Source organism: Eleginops maclovinus, chromosome 9 (genome assembly GCF_036324505.1).
Source record: "Eleginops maclovinus isolate JMC-PN-2008 ecotype Puerto Natales chromosome 9, JC_Emac_rtc_rv5, whole genome shotgun sequence".
Classification (NCBI taxonomy): Eukaryota; Metazoa; Chordata; class Actinopteri; order Perciformes; family Eleginopidae; genus Eleginops; species Eleginops maclovinus.
The window spans coordinates 23,819,884-23,833,707 of record NC_086357.1 but is presented as its reverse complement, the minus strand read 5'-3'; the positions used below and the strand labels follow the sequence as shown (position 1 = coordinate 23,833,707).

General features: G+C 41.3%; 1 protein-coding gene and 1 long non-coding RNA gene across 2 annotated transcripts; both read right to left on the bottom strand.

Moving 5' to 3' along the window:
- Positions 1 to 107: 107 nt before the first annotated feature.
- Positions 108 to 2,414, bottom strand: LOC134870170 (uncharacterized). The gene is made up of 5 exons (XR_010166511.1): positions 2,234 to 2,414; positions 1,052 to 1,247; positions 774 to 922; positions 581 to 672; positions 108 to 479 (listed from the first exon to the last, which is right to left on the bottom strand). It is a non-coding gene; the product is annotated as an uncharacterized LOC134870170 (long non-coding RNA).
- Positions 2,415 to 3,646: 1,232 nt separating this feature from the next.
- xcr1a.1 (chemokine (C motif) receptor 1a, duplicate 1) lies at positions 3,647 to 5,928 on the bottom strand. The gene is made up of 2 exons (XM_063890524.1): positions 5,887 to 5,928; positions 3,647 to 5,659 (listed from the first exon to the last, which is right to left on the bottom strand). The coding sequence occupies exon 2, from the start codon at positions 5,641 to 5,643 to the stop codon at positions 4,633 to 4,635; it is 1,011 nt and encodes a 336-aa protein (XP_063746594.1). The 5' UTR covers positions 5,644 to 5,659; positions 5,887 to 5,928; the 3' UTR covers positions 3,647 to 4,632.
- Positions 5,929 to 13,824: the final 7,896 nt, after the last annotated feature.

Here is a 13,824-nt window from a genome sequence, read left to right as displayed (position 1 = left end):
GTAGTAGTTGGCATCGTAGTAGTTGGTATCGTAGTAGTTGGCATCGTAGTAGTTGGCTATCGTAGTAGTTGGCATCGTTTGGCATCGTAGTAGTTGGCATCGTAGTAGTTGGTATCGTAGTAGTTGGCATCGTAGTAGTTGGTAATGTAGTAATTGGCATCGTAGTAGTTGGCATCGTAGTAGTTGGTATCGTAGTAGTTGGCATCGTAGTAGTAAGCATCGTAGTAGTTGGTATCGTAGTAGTTGGCATCGTAGTAGTTGGTATCGTAGTAGTTGGCATCGTAGTAGTTGGTATCGTAGTAGTTGGCATCGTAGTAGTTGGCATCGTAGTAGTTGGCATTGCAGTAGTTGGCGTAGACGTTGTTGTTGGCATTGCAGTAGTTGGCGTAGACGTTGTTGTTGGCGGGGGGGGTGGGGGTAAATCGACCTTTAAATCCACTGGTTCCCAGAAAGTTTCATACCACTCGAGAAATGTGGCTCTGAAACATATCAGGCATGCAAAGATGTCAATATCAATCATTTTGCTCCTTATGGAAGGCCTGATTTTGACTTCTCAAGATCAGTCAAAATGTGCAAGTACCTTAAAGTGTAGTTTAAGTCTTCTCCCTGTGCCGTCCAGTTTACTGCAAACAAACTCTTCTGTGAATTGGTCCTTTGACTAACAGCGTTGTTCTAAGGCAGGAGGAGAAAAGTAAAGCATCCAAAAGAAAGCTTTTTAAGGTTCTTTTAAAAGTGTTAATTAAATAGGATTGTAAATAATGATGGTATCTTACCGGTAATCTATTGCATGACTGGAGTCGAGTCTGAGTAGGCTCAAGCACGATGAATTTCCCAACAGGAGGGCCATCGTTCTCCATGCCCCTCTTTCGAGCCTCCAACATAAATCCAATGAACTTATTGGATTGCTTGCTCTTGAGAAAAACTTGGAAAAGGTTTGAAGATTTATCGAAGAGAAAGGGAGGAACACAGACATACAGTAGTTGTAAAAGGATGACCACTGCAACAAAGATTGATTGTTATCAACAAGCTTACAGGAAATGATTCGCTGTACCTGTGATAGGTTCTCCATATTGGCCAGGTTTGTAAGTGATCGTAAAGGGTGGTTCAGTTTCCTGCGGTTTATTGAATATCCCAGGTCGAATTTGATGTACAGGTAACATGGAGTCACACGCCTCTAGGAATATACCATTTGTATACCCGTAAACCTTTGTGATGATCTCAAGGCTAATCAAAATCCACAACCACATCTGTAAAACAAAAGGACTTTTTAAATACACATACAGTAGACAGTGGGAATCAGTGATGGAATGTAAATATTTACTCATGTGCTTTAATATTTGTACTTTACGTACGTATTTCCATTATATGCAACATACTACTTCACTACATCCCAGAGGTAAATGTTGTTTTTAATGCACTACATTTGTCACACAATTTTAGTCACTTTTTACAATTGTTCATCCTCCTCCTGTCCGAATCCAAATTTGGTGAGAATGGATTTGAATGTTTCTGAGAATCTGAAGGATAAAGTGTTAATTTGTGTGTCAAGAAAACTTGTAGACTTGCAAAGCTAAAAAAACCCTGATTTTCTTAAAATGCTTGGGGAATAGCTGCAATATCACAAAGCTGAAAGCAGGGCTGTTTTTCTGAGCTCATGAAAACTTGACTTCTTAGAGATATGTGTTTCCCACAGGACAGCGAGGCTACAAACATGGGAGAATTTGATTGAATACGATGCATTTCCGTAGAGGAAACTATCAAAGAGTATATAAGGGAGTTTAAAGTATAACAATCTATAACATCTACAGCAGTAAAATAATAACCAATATTACTGAAATATATAGATATCTATTCAAAATATTACAAAAAGTAATATTCAGTGGATGCATTGGTACCATAAGTATACACAGAAATTGAATTTAAACCGGACAACAACAGAGCTACAACAACCATACGTTTAACCCAATAAACATTCAGACACCCTTACATTAGTCATCTCTTTAACCTGGTTGTTCTTGTTAGATAAAAAATGCAGTTTGCTGGAATAAGTGCTCACTCAAAATATGAAATGTGTGTTCTTTGTTGGAAAATAGGTATAACTCAAACTAAATTAAGTTTAAAAGTAAATAACAAGCATTCAAACGATTGCTGTCACTGTTTACTTTAAGTTCTCAGATCAGTTTTAACTAACTCCAGTAAAAGCACAATGAGATTAACAACCCTTTTCTCTTACCTTTTAAATATTTTTGTACACAATCCGGTATTGTGTAAACACAAGGTAAGATGTCACACCTTACAGACCCTAAAACTCGCAGTTCAAATCCCTCTAAGAAAACCTCAGCAGTAGATCCTCCTTCCTTGACGGTGTGCAGTGTGTTTGCCAGAGAGCAGCGCAAAAAAAGCCTAAAGTTGGAAGTTAGAAAGGGCAATCTGTGCACGGCTTGAACCCACCCACAAGCAGATACGAGGATTTATAATCAAGAACATTTTCCCTTTGCTGCTGCTTTGACCTGACTCATACAGTATCTCTTACGGTATACTGCATCCTGCTGGTTTCCTAACAGTGTGTTAGATACTTAGAAACTGTCTACTGTACTGATAGCACTACTCGCAACACAGATCTAAGTTTGCAGTATCTGTACAAAAACACTTCCTTGAAAAATATCTCCTCTGTACATAATGCTATATGCTACAAAATATCTCTTCCCTTAAAAGGAGATGCAGAATGTGTGTGCTCATAGTTTAAACAGAGGTGTTTTCAGAAACATACATTTGTAGTATTTGCAAGATCTTTTACAGTGTGTGTAGAGAACATCAAGAAGGTTCGAAAACAGGATGAGTAAAGGACCCTAGCCAAACGGAAAGTTATAGTGTTGGGCAGTTACTAAGTACACTTACTCAAGTAACGTTATACTCAAGTAAAAATTGGACTTTCATATCTTTCTTTTTACTTCTGAGATATTTTTGCAATGAACAGTCGTATTTGGAGTATTAGTACTTAATTGAAGGATCTGAATACTTCCCCCCCCCCACGAGTATTGTATTGGTTTGATCCTTTCTTTTGTTGTTTTGAATTGTTATCAATGCCACTGCTGGTAATAATGATGACAGCAAAGCCAATGTAGAATAATCATGATCACTCTGATCATTTGGGATCTTTGGAAAAAGTGTGTCCAGTGGGAAAAACGTATGACTAATCTGTGTTGTAGAACACAAAGCCTGCACTGCATATTAAATCTGGTATTTCATTCATTTTTTAAAGATTTGACATGTTAAATAAGCAAAGAAAACAGGTTTAACATTTTACTCCTCTCCACAGAAAGTGAATGAAACATGTTTTCTTAATCTTTAAGAGATATAATTGTTTGCAGATTGTTTAACACATATGCATTTGCTGTTGATTGACATTTCATTTAGTACAGGTTCATAATGGGAAAAACAAATCAAAGAAAAAATGTGTCATGTTGTTTATTTAATGCATTGAGGGATTAAGGAACCATTTAATGGCTACATTTGTTAGAGATCTTTGAAATTATTATCCATCAAGTTTTATTCTACACAAATCTTTACTTTTTTCAAGAACATATCAAGTATATCTTGCAGCGATGTTTGTGAAGATGATGAAGAAGTCTCCGGAGCCACCAGCTTGTATATAATAAGGTTTATTACAACAGCAAAGTAACAGATACCAACACGGGCGATGTGAGCTTCCCAGGGCCAAATGTGGAAGTCCTCCGAACAGTCTTTGTGCATACACTTTATAGGAGAAATATGGGTGTGTGTGTGTGTGTGTGTGTGTGTCAAACTGGATGTTCTATGAGGATGTGTACCCACATAAGGTGAGATATACGTTAGTCTTTGTCTTACTCATCCCTAGAGGTCTTCTGACGTTGTCCAGAGATTTGTTCTACAACCTCCAGTCGTACCACATCACTCTCTGCACTCTCTATGACCTCAGGGAGTAAACAACTGTATATGAACTGATTTACTAAACCACCTAGGCCATAACTTTGTATGCCCCACTCGGTGACCTAGGGCATCTTTAACGTATTCCAGATGTTGTTTTTCACTCTTCTTCCACCCAACCTACCTCTGACCTCAGAGAGTATCTGCCCTGATATATCTCCAGATTTAATACACCACACATATCAACAAAAGCATTGTATACAAACCTCTTACATATTAATAATATATGGAAAACAAACGGTTACTGTAGCTGTTGTATGCAATGACACATTGTATATTATTTACACTATCAACCATTACAATAATAAGTGAAAACTCCTAACCAACATCATCATAATAACTCATTTTGCATTGTGAACATATGTTTGCTATAATGGCTTCACTTCTATTGCCACTAATGAACAATATTTTTCATGTGCCAACGAAGAAGGGCCTCCATTAAATTCCCTCACAAACACATCTATGTTACAAACCACATTAGGGGCAGTGGTTATGTGTAGACACACAGAAAACGGGTTTGTGATATTCGAGTTTGCTACGAACGTCAACATTTGAACCACTTTTCCATGTATTTTTACCAAATGTACCCTAAAATCTGTCATGCTTTATGGCAGTATAATGCTGCAGTTAATGCAATAATGGAATGGAAATGAACTCAAACAGAAACTAGTACATTGATCCACGTGAGAAGTTTTGCATTCGACCCTGTTGTTCTTCGGCTGAACTTTGGCAAATGAATATGCGATGCAGCATTGACTTCAAATGACTCCTAAACTTCACACCAACAAACGCGTAAAAGACAGGGTTCAGGCAGCAGTGGGAGAAAGCAATGAGTCGGCACACATAGAAGGCATAGGAAAGATTGATACTTGCTTCACATTTGTCAAATGGCTTAACCATATTGTCGGACAGGATCCTCAGAAAGATGATCACATTGTACGGCACCCAGCCGAGGAAGAACACAGTCGCGATGCAGAACACCAACTTCACGGCTCTGTTCTTTGTGTGGGATCTTGATTTGGAGATTCTCCTCAGTATTTGAATGTAGCAGAAAGCCATGACTGTGAAGGTGACCAAGAATATAACATTCTCTGGGGAGAAACCAATGTTTTTCCAAATCAAAGATTCATATTCACAGCCCACCGAGTGTTCACCTTTGTGGGGGACCTGAATCAGGGCGCTATAAAAGAGGGAGGGTACGGCTGCTCCGACGCTGATTACCCACAGAAGGAAAGACATATAAACCCCGGTGCTGATCCTCAGGGTTCTCAGGTCAGACAGAGGGTGAACCACGGCCAAATACCTGTAGATGGTCATGATGGTAAGGCAGAGGATGCTGCTGTAAAACCCAGTGAAGAAGACAAATGTCACAATTTTGCAGAGGGCCTCTGAAAACAGCCATCCCCAGATGTGGTAAATTGCCCAAAAGGGAAGACCGATGGTGAAAACAAGGTCAGAAATGGCCAGGTTCAGGATGAAGATGTTGGTGAGAGACTTGAGGTTTTCATACAGCCCCAAAATGACAAGGACAAGGATGTTTCCTATGAGGCTCAGTACGATCACAACAGAGAAGAACACAGGAATGACCATGGATCCAAACATGACCACCTCAGCTTTTTCACACACTTCATCGTAGTACTCAACGTCATACTGGCTGTCATTGAAAGAGATATTCATTGCGGATCACTGGAACCTAGAAAAGAAGTATTGGATTAGTGTGCATTACTTTAGATTCATGTCACTGTTAAATGATGAAACAAGTAATAATAATAATAATGTTCTTTTAACAAGAACTCTGAGAACTCCATATACTGTACCTAAAGAGGGTGCATTCAACATCATGTTACACTGGCACTCTAATAATGAAATTATTATGTTGCAACGTCAATATCTTTTGTGTGTAAGGAAAAAAGGACCTACCTCTTGCTCGGTGGGACTGATGTGTTGAGGTGACACCTTCTCTCTACTCCAAAGAAATCTAAAAAGGTTGTAGGTATTATAACCTCGTGACAAGTGAGGTAGTGGTTTCTGTTCCTAGTTTTGTTGTACTAGCCCCTCCACAAAGTCCTCAGCTCACCTTGATTTGTGGATTTATAAAAACAGCGAACAAACACTATGCTATATTTTGAAGCCATGCTGATAGTTTTGATTTCGTGAAATATTCCTCTCAGATTTCCGGTGTTTTATTTGATTGAAGTTGTGCACATTTTAAAGTATTACTGCCGTGTTTGTACTGTTGGGCCCCGAACAAAAGCCTCTGGTGCTTTTTTTAACACGTAAAAAAATGACATATATTAATATTCATTGTGTGCTCCAGCAGATTGTCAACTTTTTCTTTTGTCATTATTTATCGCTGGTGATGAAATCCAAGCTCACTCGTCTTCTCTTCTCTACACTTTTCACCGCACACACACTTACAGCCAATCAGCTCTAACATGGCCTTCGAGCTAAGTACTTTGCACTACTAGTGATTATTTCTTTGCTGCAAACATTGCATAATAAATCATTTGACCATGCACAGTGTAGTTTTCACAGTACACATTCATGAGACAGGGGCAGCCCGGGTCTCGTCCCAAGTCGCTCAACCCAGCTCAATATGCAAATTGTAGACACAAATTAGAAGAACGCAGTCAGAAGCAGCAATGTAAGAAACGACGAAACATATATTTTAACATATATTCCAAAAATATACGAGTCACCGCTGTACTTCTCAAATTAAACAGTGGGCATTTTCATGAAGGATCTCACTGTTACTTTGGACAATTAGCAGCTACTGTGAATATATTGTAAAAGGTAGTTGTTTGAAATATATCTCAAAGCAGGATTTCTGAAACTCATGGCAAGTTTAACCAAAGATACCTGCATGGCGTGTTTTATCTTCAAATTCACCATAGTGAAACCTTTAAAAAAGATATGAGACATGAAACCAAAATGGGGTAGGCCTACTACAGATGTAAATGGAGTGAGACTAAGATGGCTGGAATTTTTTTGTCCTTATGGTGGGTCAAGCTTTTAAACACTGGGTCCTACATTTCCCACAATGCAACCATCTCATCTGCTGAAAACACACTGCTTTTCGTGTAAACGTCGTTGTAGACGTTGTAGATTCGTGTAGACGTCCTGTTAAAAAAGGAGAGCGAACTCAAATTGACCAATGATCTGGATTTTATCGTATCAAACGTTTTTCGTTAAAACTGTTAAAGTACACGAACGGGAAGGCAAATATATGTTTAAAGTTTGACTGTAAGAAAGGGATGGTGCAGTTACATTCAATGCACTTTAAAGATGTGTGTAAATAACCCCATGAAGGTATAATTCATTTTTAGTTTAATTTGTACTTATTTGCATAATTGTGAACACGGAATTAGTTTAAGAATTTTATACAGGCCTTATGCCATTCATTTTCCTATAGACTTTTATTTTGAAAGGTAAAATGTTAATCATACGTCACTTTGTTAGCGTGTAACTTTTTAGTACAGTGTATGATCTGGTCACGAACGGATGTACGTGTGTAAAATAGAAGGTTTTTATAGTTTTAATGGACCCGTATGAGGCCAAACAGTTCTTACGGTGGTGATAGTTTGAAAGTATAAGGAATGTAGTATTGAACAAGAGAAAATAAAACAGTAAATTTGAACCAGCAGTAAAGACTCAAACCAGTTATATACGGGGATCCGTTACAGTAAGAACTTATCCTCCACGGAAAAAGTAAGAACTTATCCTCCACGGAAAAAGTAAGAACTTTATCCTCCCCTGCAAAAGCTTCACCTCTTCAGTAAACCTGCTGCATCGACAACTTCTACGGACGGAAAGGAACACTTTTATGGATGAAAGGGATACGTGCAGCGGTGAATTGAAGACGGTTTGGCGGTAAAGGCAGCAAGAAGACGAACAAAGGATAACAAAAATGGAGGGAAACGATGCTACTCTGCACGGCAAGCATAAAGAGGAGCAGATTGATATCCTTCAAAAGGTAATTCAGGAATACAAGGAAATCATAGAAAGGGAAGCAGAACAAGGTGCTGTTAGTAACGAACTAAAAGATTCATTGCAAATCAAGCAGAAAATTCTCGACGAACTGTTAAGCAATGAAGATGTTGATACAGATTTAGCCAGACGTTCTGACAGAGCGCGAGTTCCCACTGAAAAGATGCTAGCATACCGTGAAGATGAACAGTGCAAACGAGCAAAGAAACTTGTTAGCTTGTATGAACAGTGGAAAGCCCAAGCTCGTCTAACACGCAATGAACTCAAATCTGAGCTAGCTGAAAAATGCCTAACATCCCTTATAGACAACTTGGAAATAAGGAAAATGGATATCATGAATGTGTATGAAGAATTGAGAAAGCATGGCACGCCCGATACTGAGCTAAGGTGTAAAGTTGATGCTTGTGCAGCGGTGACGATTGACATTGTCAAAATCTTGAATGAAAGACTGACTGAAGTAAATGGAGAATATGATGCAGAATATGAAGGGCAGCGTTTGCATGAGCTGCTTAAGCATGACTATGCGCGGTCCATTTATGGCTCCACTGCTTCAATACTGACTGGCAGTCATCGTTCCACGCACTCAAGTGTTGCAGCCAAGCGAGCAGAAGCAGCGGCGGAGTTAGCTGCTAAGGAGGCTGAATATAAGGTGCTAATGGAAGAAAAGAAACAGAAGGAAAAAATTCGTGTTTTAGAAGAAGAACACAGAAGGGAATTAGAAAAGCACAAGGCCGAATTAGAACAATTACGAGCTGAAAAAGACTTGAAAGCTGCCCACGCCAGACTTGAAGCATACAACAGAGAAGTGAAAGAGGAGTCTGATGCCCAGTCTTTTCAGTCATGTCATGATCCTATGCCACACAACTCTATTCCCCCTGCCATAACGCACCCTTACACGGCTGTCACTCCATCTCCTGCCATCGATGTATCCTGCCTAGCCCAAGCCGTTCAGGACAGCATTGCTATTAACAGACTTCCAATGCCAGAGCCCACAGTGTTTAATGGCAATCCAATTGACTTTGTTGAGTGGAAGGCTTCATTCACATCACTTATAGATAGAAAGAACATCCCCACTACCGATAAGCTGCACTACCTCAAGAGATATGTAGGTGGCTCAGCTCACAAATGCATAAAAGGGACTTTCTATCGTAGCGACAGTGAAGCTTACAGTGACGCATGGAACAAGCTCAATCAGAGGTACGGCCAGCCGTTTATCATTCAAAAGGCCTTTAGGGAAAAGTTATCCAACTGGTCAAAAATACAGTCTAAAGATGCTGAAGGACTGAGAGATTTCTCAGATTTCTTAAATGCTTGTCTGCAGGCCATGCCCCATGTAAAAGGCTTAAACATCTTAAACGACTGTGAGGAAAATCAGAAGTTGATGCGGAAACTGCCAGAGTGGATAGCCTCACGATGGAACCGGCAAGTGACAGCACGTCTCACGGAGGGAAAGGATTTCCCTAGCTTCAAGGACTTTGCCAAGTTCATGTCAGTGGAGGCCGAAACTGCCTGCAATCCAGTCACCTCTTTCCTCGCTCTCCATCCAGCAGAATCCTGTCAAGACAAGTGGAGCACAAGGGAAGGCAAAAGAAACAAAGCCAGTGCCTTCAACACACATACAGTGGTGGAAAATAATAAGCATACATCAACAAACGAAAAGGTCAAGCCCCCCTGCATGCTATGTCAGAATGTCAGTCACCAGCTTTGCAAATGTCCAGACTTCATGAAAAGAAAACTGGAATATAGAAGAGCGTACATCAAAGACAACAGACTGTGTTATGGATGTCTAAAACCTGGTCACAGCGCAAAGGAGTGCAGGCACCGCCACACATGTGACTCATGCAAAAGACGACATCCCACATGTCTTCATGATGACAACTACGGAAAAGGTCAAGACAAAGATTCAGCACAACGCAGTACAACGAACCCAACACCTGCTCTGTCCCTCAACGTCACCAGCCAAGGTCAGTCAGAAAACACCTCCATGATAGTGCCGGTGTGGGTGTCTAACGAAAAGAATCCATCCAGAGAAAAACTTGTGTACGCCTTGCTGGATACACAAAGTGACACAACATTCATCGAGCAAGATGTGTGTACAGAGCTGCAGCTGACTACTTGCCCAGTTAAACTGAAACTCACTACCATGATGGGTGAAAATATGGTCTTTAAAAGTGAACGCACATCTGGTCTGCGAGTGAGAGGATTCAATTCCACTGTGCACATCAAACTGCCTCCCGCATACACCAAAGACTGCATACCTGTGAACAAACAACACATACCAACACACGAAACGGCAAAAAGATGGCTACATCTCACGGCAATAGCAGACCAAATACCGCCCCTCCTTAGTTGCGAGGTGGGGCTACTGATAGGCTACAATTGTCCAAGGAGTCTTGTACCGAGACGGGTCATAACAGGAAAGGATGATGAACCCTTCGCCATTCTTACCGACTTAGGGTGGAGTATTGTTGGCTTTTCTGCACCTCACTCTGATTCGCACATGTCAAACAGTCACTGTCACCGAGTAACTGTGAAGGAGCTGCCTGCAGTGACTCCAATGGATGCAATCAGAATTCTGGAGACTGATTTCAGAGACATTCAAAGTGATGACAAAACAGTCTCGCAAGAGGATTTGATGTTTCTTGACAAATTAAAGGAAAACATAAAGACAAACGAACATGGACATTATGAAATGCCCCTCCCCTTCAGAGAGAGACCATGCTTACCTGATAACAAGCAGCTTGCTGCCGTGAGGCTCAGTCACCTGAAAAGGAAGTTCATTGCAAATGAAAGTTACAAGAACGACTACATTAACTACATGAAAGACATCATTGAAAGGGGTGACGCAGAAGAGGTAAGCGCAGAAGGCACGTCTGGAGAAAAATGGTACATACCTCACCATGGTGTTTATCACCCCAAAAAGCCTGAAAAGCTGAGAGTAGTTTACGACTGCTCGGCAAAGTACAAGGGAAGTAGCCTCAATGAACACCTTCTCCCAGGCCCAGACATGATTAACAGTCTCACAGGTGTTCTCATTCGTTTCCGCCAGCATCACATTGCTATGATGTGTGACATTGAAAAGATGTTCCACCAGTTCCATGTCTCAGAGAAGGACCGTGACTACCTACGCTTCTTATGGTGGAAGAACGGCGATGTAAGCACACCTCCCGAAGAATTCAGGATGAAGGTCCATCTGTTTGGAGCCGTGTCTTCACCAGGATGTGCGAATTATGGACTAAAGCAGCTCGCCAAAGAACACAGTCACACACACCCATTAGGATCACAGTTCATTGCCAGAGACTTTTATGTTGACGATGGCATCACTAGTGTTGAGTCTGTTGAAAGGGCCATTCAGATAGCAAAGGAGGCACGTGAGCTGTGTGCAAAGAGAGGCTTACGCCTTCACAAATTCGTGTCCAATAGCTGTGCTGTTCTCCAGAGCATCCCCTCAACAGAGCACGCTATAGACATTAAAGCAAAGGATATCAGATTCAATGACGCAGCCTTAGAGAGAGCATTAGGAATATACTGGAGCATCGAGAGTGACTGTTTCACCTTCAAAGTCGCACCAAAGAACCAGCCCGCAACACGGCGCGGCATCCTGTCATCTGTTGCCTCCATATATGACCCGCTAGGCTTCGTAGCTCCGTACCTTCTTAACGGAAAGAAAATTCTCCAGGACATGTGCCATCAAGGAACAGGATGGGATGACCTAATTCCAGAGCAGTTGAAGCCACGGTGGGAGAAATGGCAAGATGACCTTGTTAAGATGGAAAAGATACGCGTAGCTCGCTGCTACCAGCCAGCTGGCTTTGGAAAAGTGATCAAAACAGAGCTACATCACTTCTCAGATGCAAGCACCACAGGCTACGGCCAATGCACATACCTAAGACTGAAAAACGAAAGAGAAGACATTCACTGTGTTCTTCTCATGGGAAAGGCACGCGTCTCGCCACAGAAGGTCACAACTATACCCAGGTTAGAGCTTACCGCAGCAGTTGTCTCAGTCACAGTGAGCAATATGCTCAAAGAAGAATTAGGCTACTGTAATGTAGAAGAGTTCTTTTGGACAGATTCAAAAGTTGTCTTAGGCTACATAAATAATGATGCTCGCCGCTTTCACACCTTTGTAGCAAATAGGGTGCAGAAAATTTGTCATGCCTCAGACCCCAAGCAATGGTTCTATGTACCAACTGACGAAAACCCAGCAGACTATGCATCTCGAGGGAAAACAGTAGATGAGCTACTTTCTTCTGATTGGTTCACTGGCCCTAGCTTTCTGTGGAAAAGGGAGATCGAAATGCCAACAGAGGTGCCTTCAGAGCTGCCTGTCGGTGACCCAGAGGTTAGAAAGGCTCAGACATTTCAGACAAAGACCTCAGAACAAGTTGACCTTGTAGACAGACTGAATAAGTTCTCATGCTGGTCTCGGGCAGTCAAAGCAGTGGCGCGGCTCATACGGCGTGCAAGAAAGGTAAAATCATGTGACCTCTCATCAGTTAGTGAAAGACAGAGTGCAGAGCAGCTCATCATCAAAGACATGCAAAGTCAAACATACGGAGAAGAGATAAAGCTACTAAGCAAAGGACATCAGCTACCAAAACAAAACAAGCTGTATCACCTCGATGTTTTCCTAGATGCAGAGGGTGTGCTCAAGGTGGGAGGTAGGCTCAGCCGCTCATCTTTCCCTAACACATTCAAGCACCCAACAGTCATTCCTCAGGGACATCACGTGACGAGTCTGATCATCGCCCACCATCATGAAAGAGTGAAACATCAGGGCAAAGGCTTCACCATCAATGAAATCAGGTCCAATGGCTATTGGATCTGTGGACTGAGCAGAGCAGTGGCAACCTACATCCGTCACTGTGTGACATGTCGAAGGCTGAGAAGGCCTGTTGAAAGCCAAAAGATGAGTGACCTGCCTGTCGAACGAACAGAACCCACCCCACCATTCACATACTGTGGGATGGACTGTTTTGGTCCTTTTTGGACTAAGCAAGGGCGAAAAGAAGAAAAAAGGTGGCGCCAGGTGCAGTACCTGACCGAACAGTTTTGGAGTAGATGGAAAAAGGAGTACCTCCACAGCATCACAGCAAGACAGTGCTGGCATGGCACTAAAAGGAACCTACAGGTCGGTGATGTAGTGATGGACGCTGAGGACACTTTACCACGAAGCAAATGGAGACTTGGGACAGTGACTGAAGTCATTCAAGGCAAAGATGGACTTGTGAGACGGGCCAAAATCTTGTTTGGAGAGAAGGAGCTGAACCACAAAGGAGAGCGCACCATCAGGACCTCTTTGGAGCGCCCTGTCCAGAAATTAGTTCTATTGCTAGAAACTGTTTAGGCACTATGCAGTTATGAAATGCAATATAGTTTTCTGTGTGGTGTAGCCATATATATTTGAAGGGTTATCCCTATAAGTTGAAATTGTGTGTTTTAAATGTTTCCATTTTGGAAAAACACTAGAATTTGGTGGGAGTGTAAATAACCCCATGAAGGTATAATTCATTTTTAGTTTAATTTGTACTTATTTGCATACTTGTGAACACGGAATTAGTTTAAGAATTTTATACAGGCCTTATGCCATTCATTTTCCTATAGACTTTTATTTTGAAAGGTAAAATGTTAATCATACGTCACTTTGTTAGCGTGTAACTTTTTAGTACAGTGTATGATCTGGTCACGAACGGATGTACGTGTGTAAAATAGAAGGTTTTTATAGTTTTAATGGACCCGTATGAGGCCAAACAGTTCTTACGGTGGTGATAGTTTGAAAGTATAAGGAATGTAGTATTGAACAAGAGAAAATAAAACAGTAAATTTGAACCAGCAGTAAAGACTCAAACCAGTTATATACGGGGATCC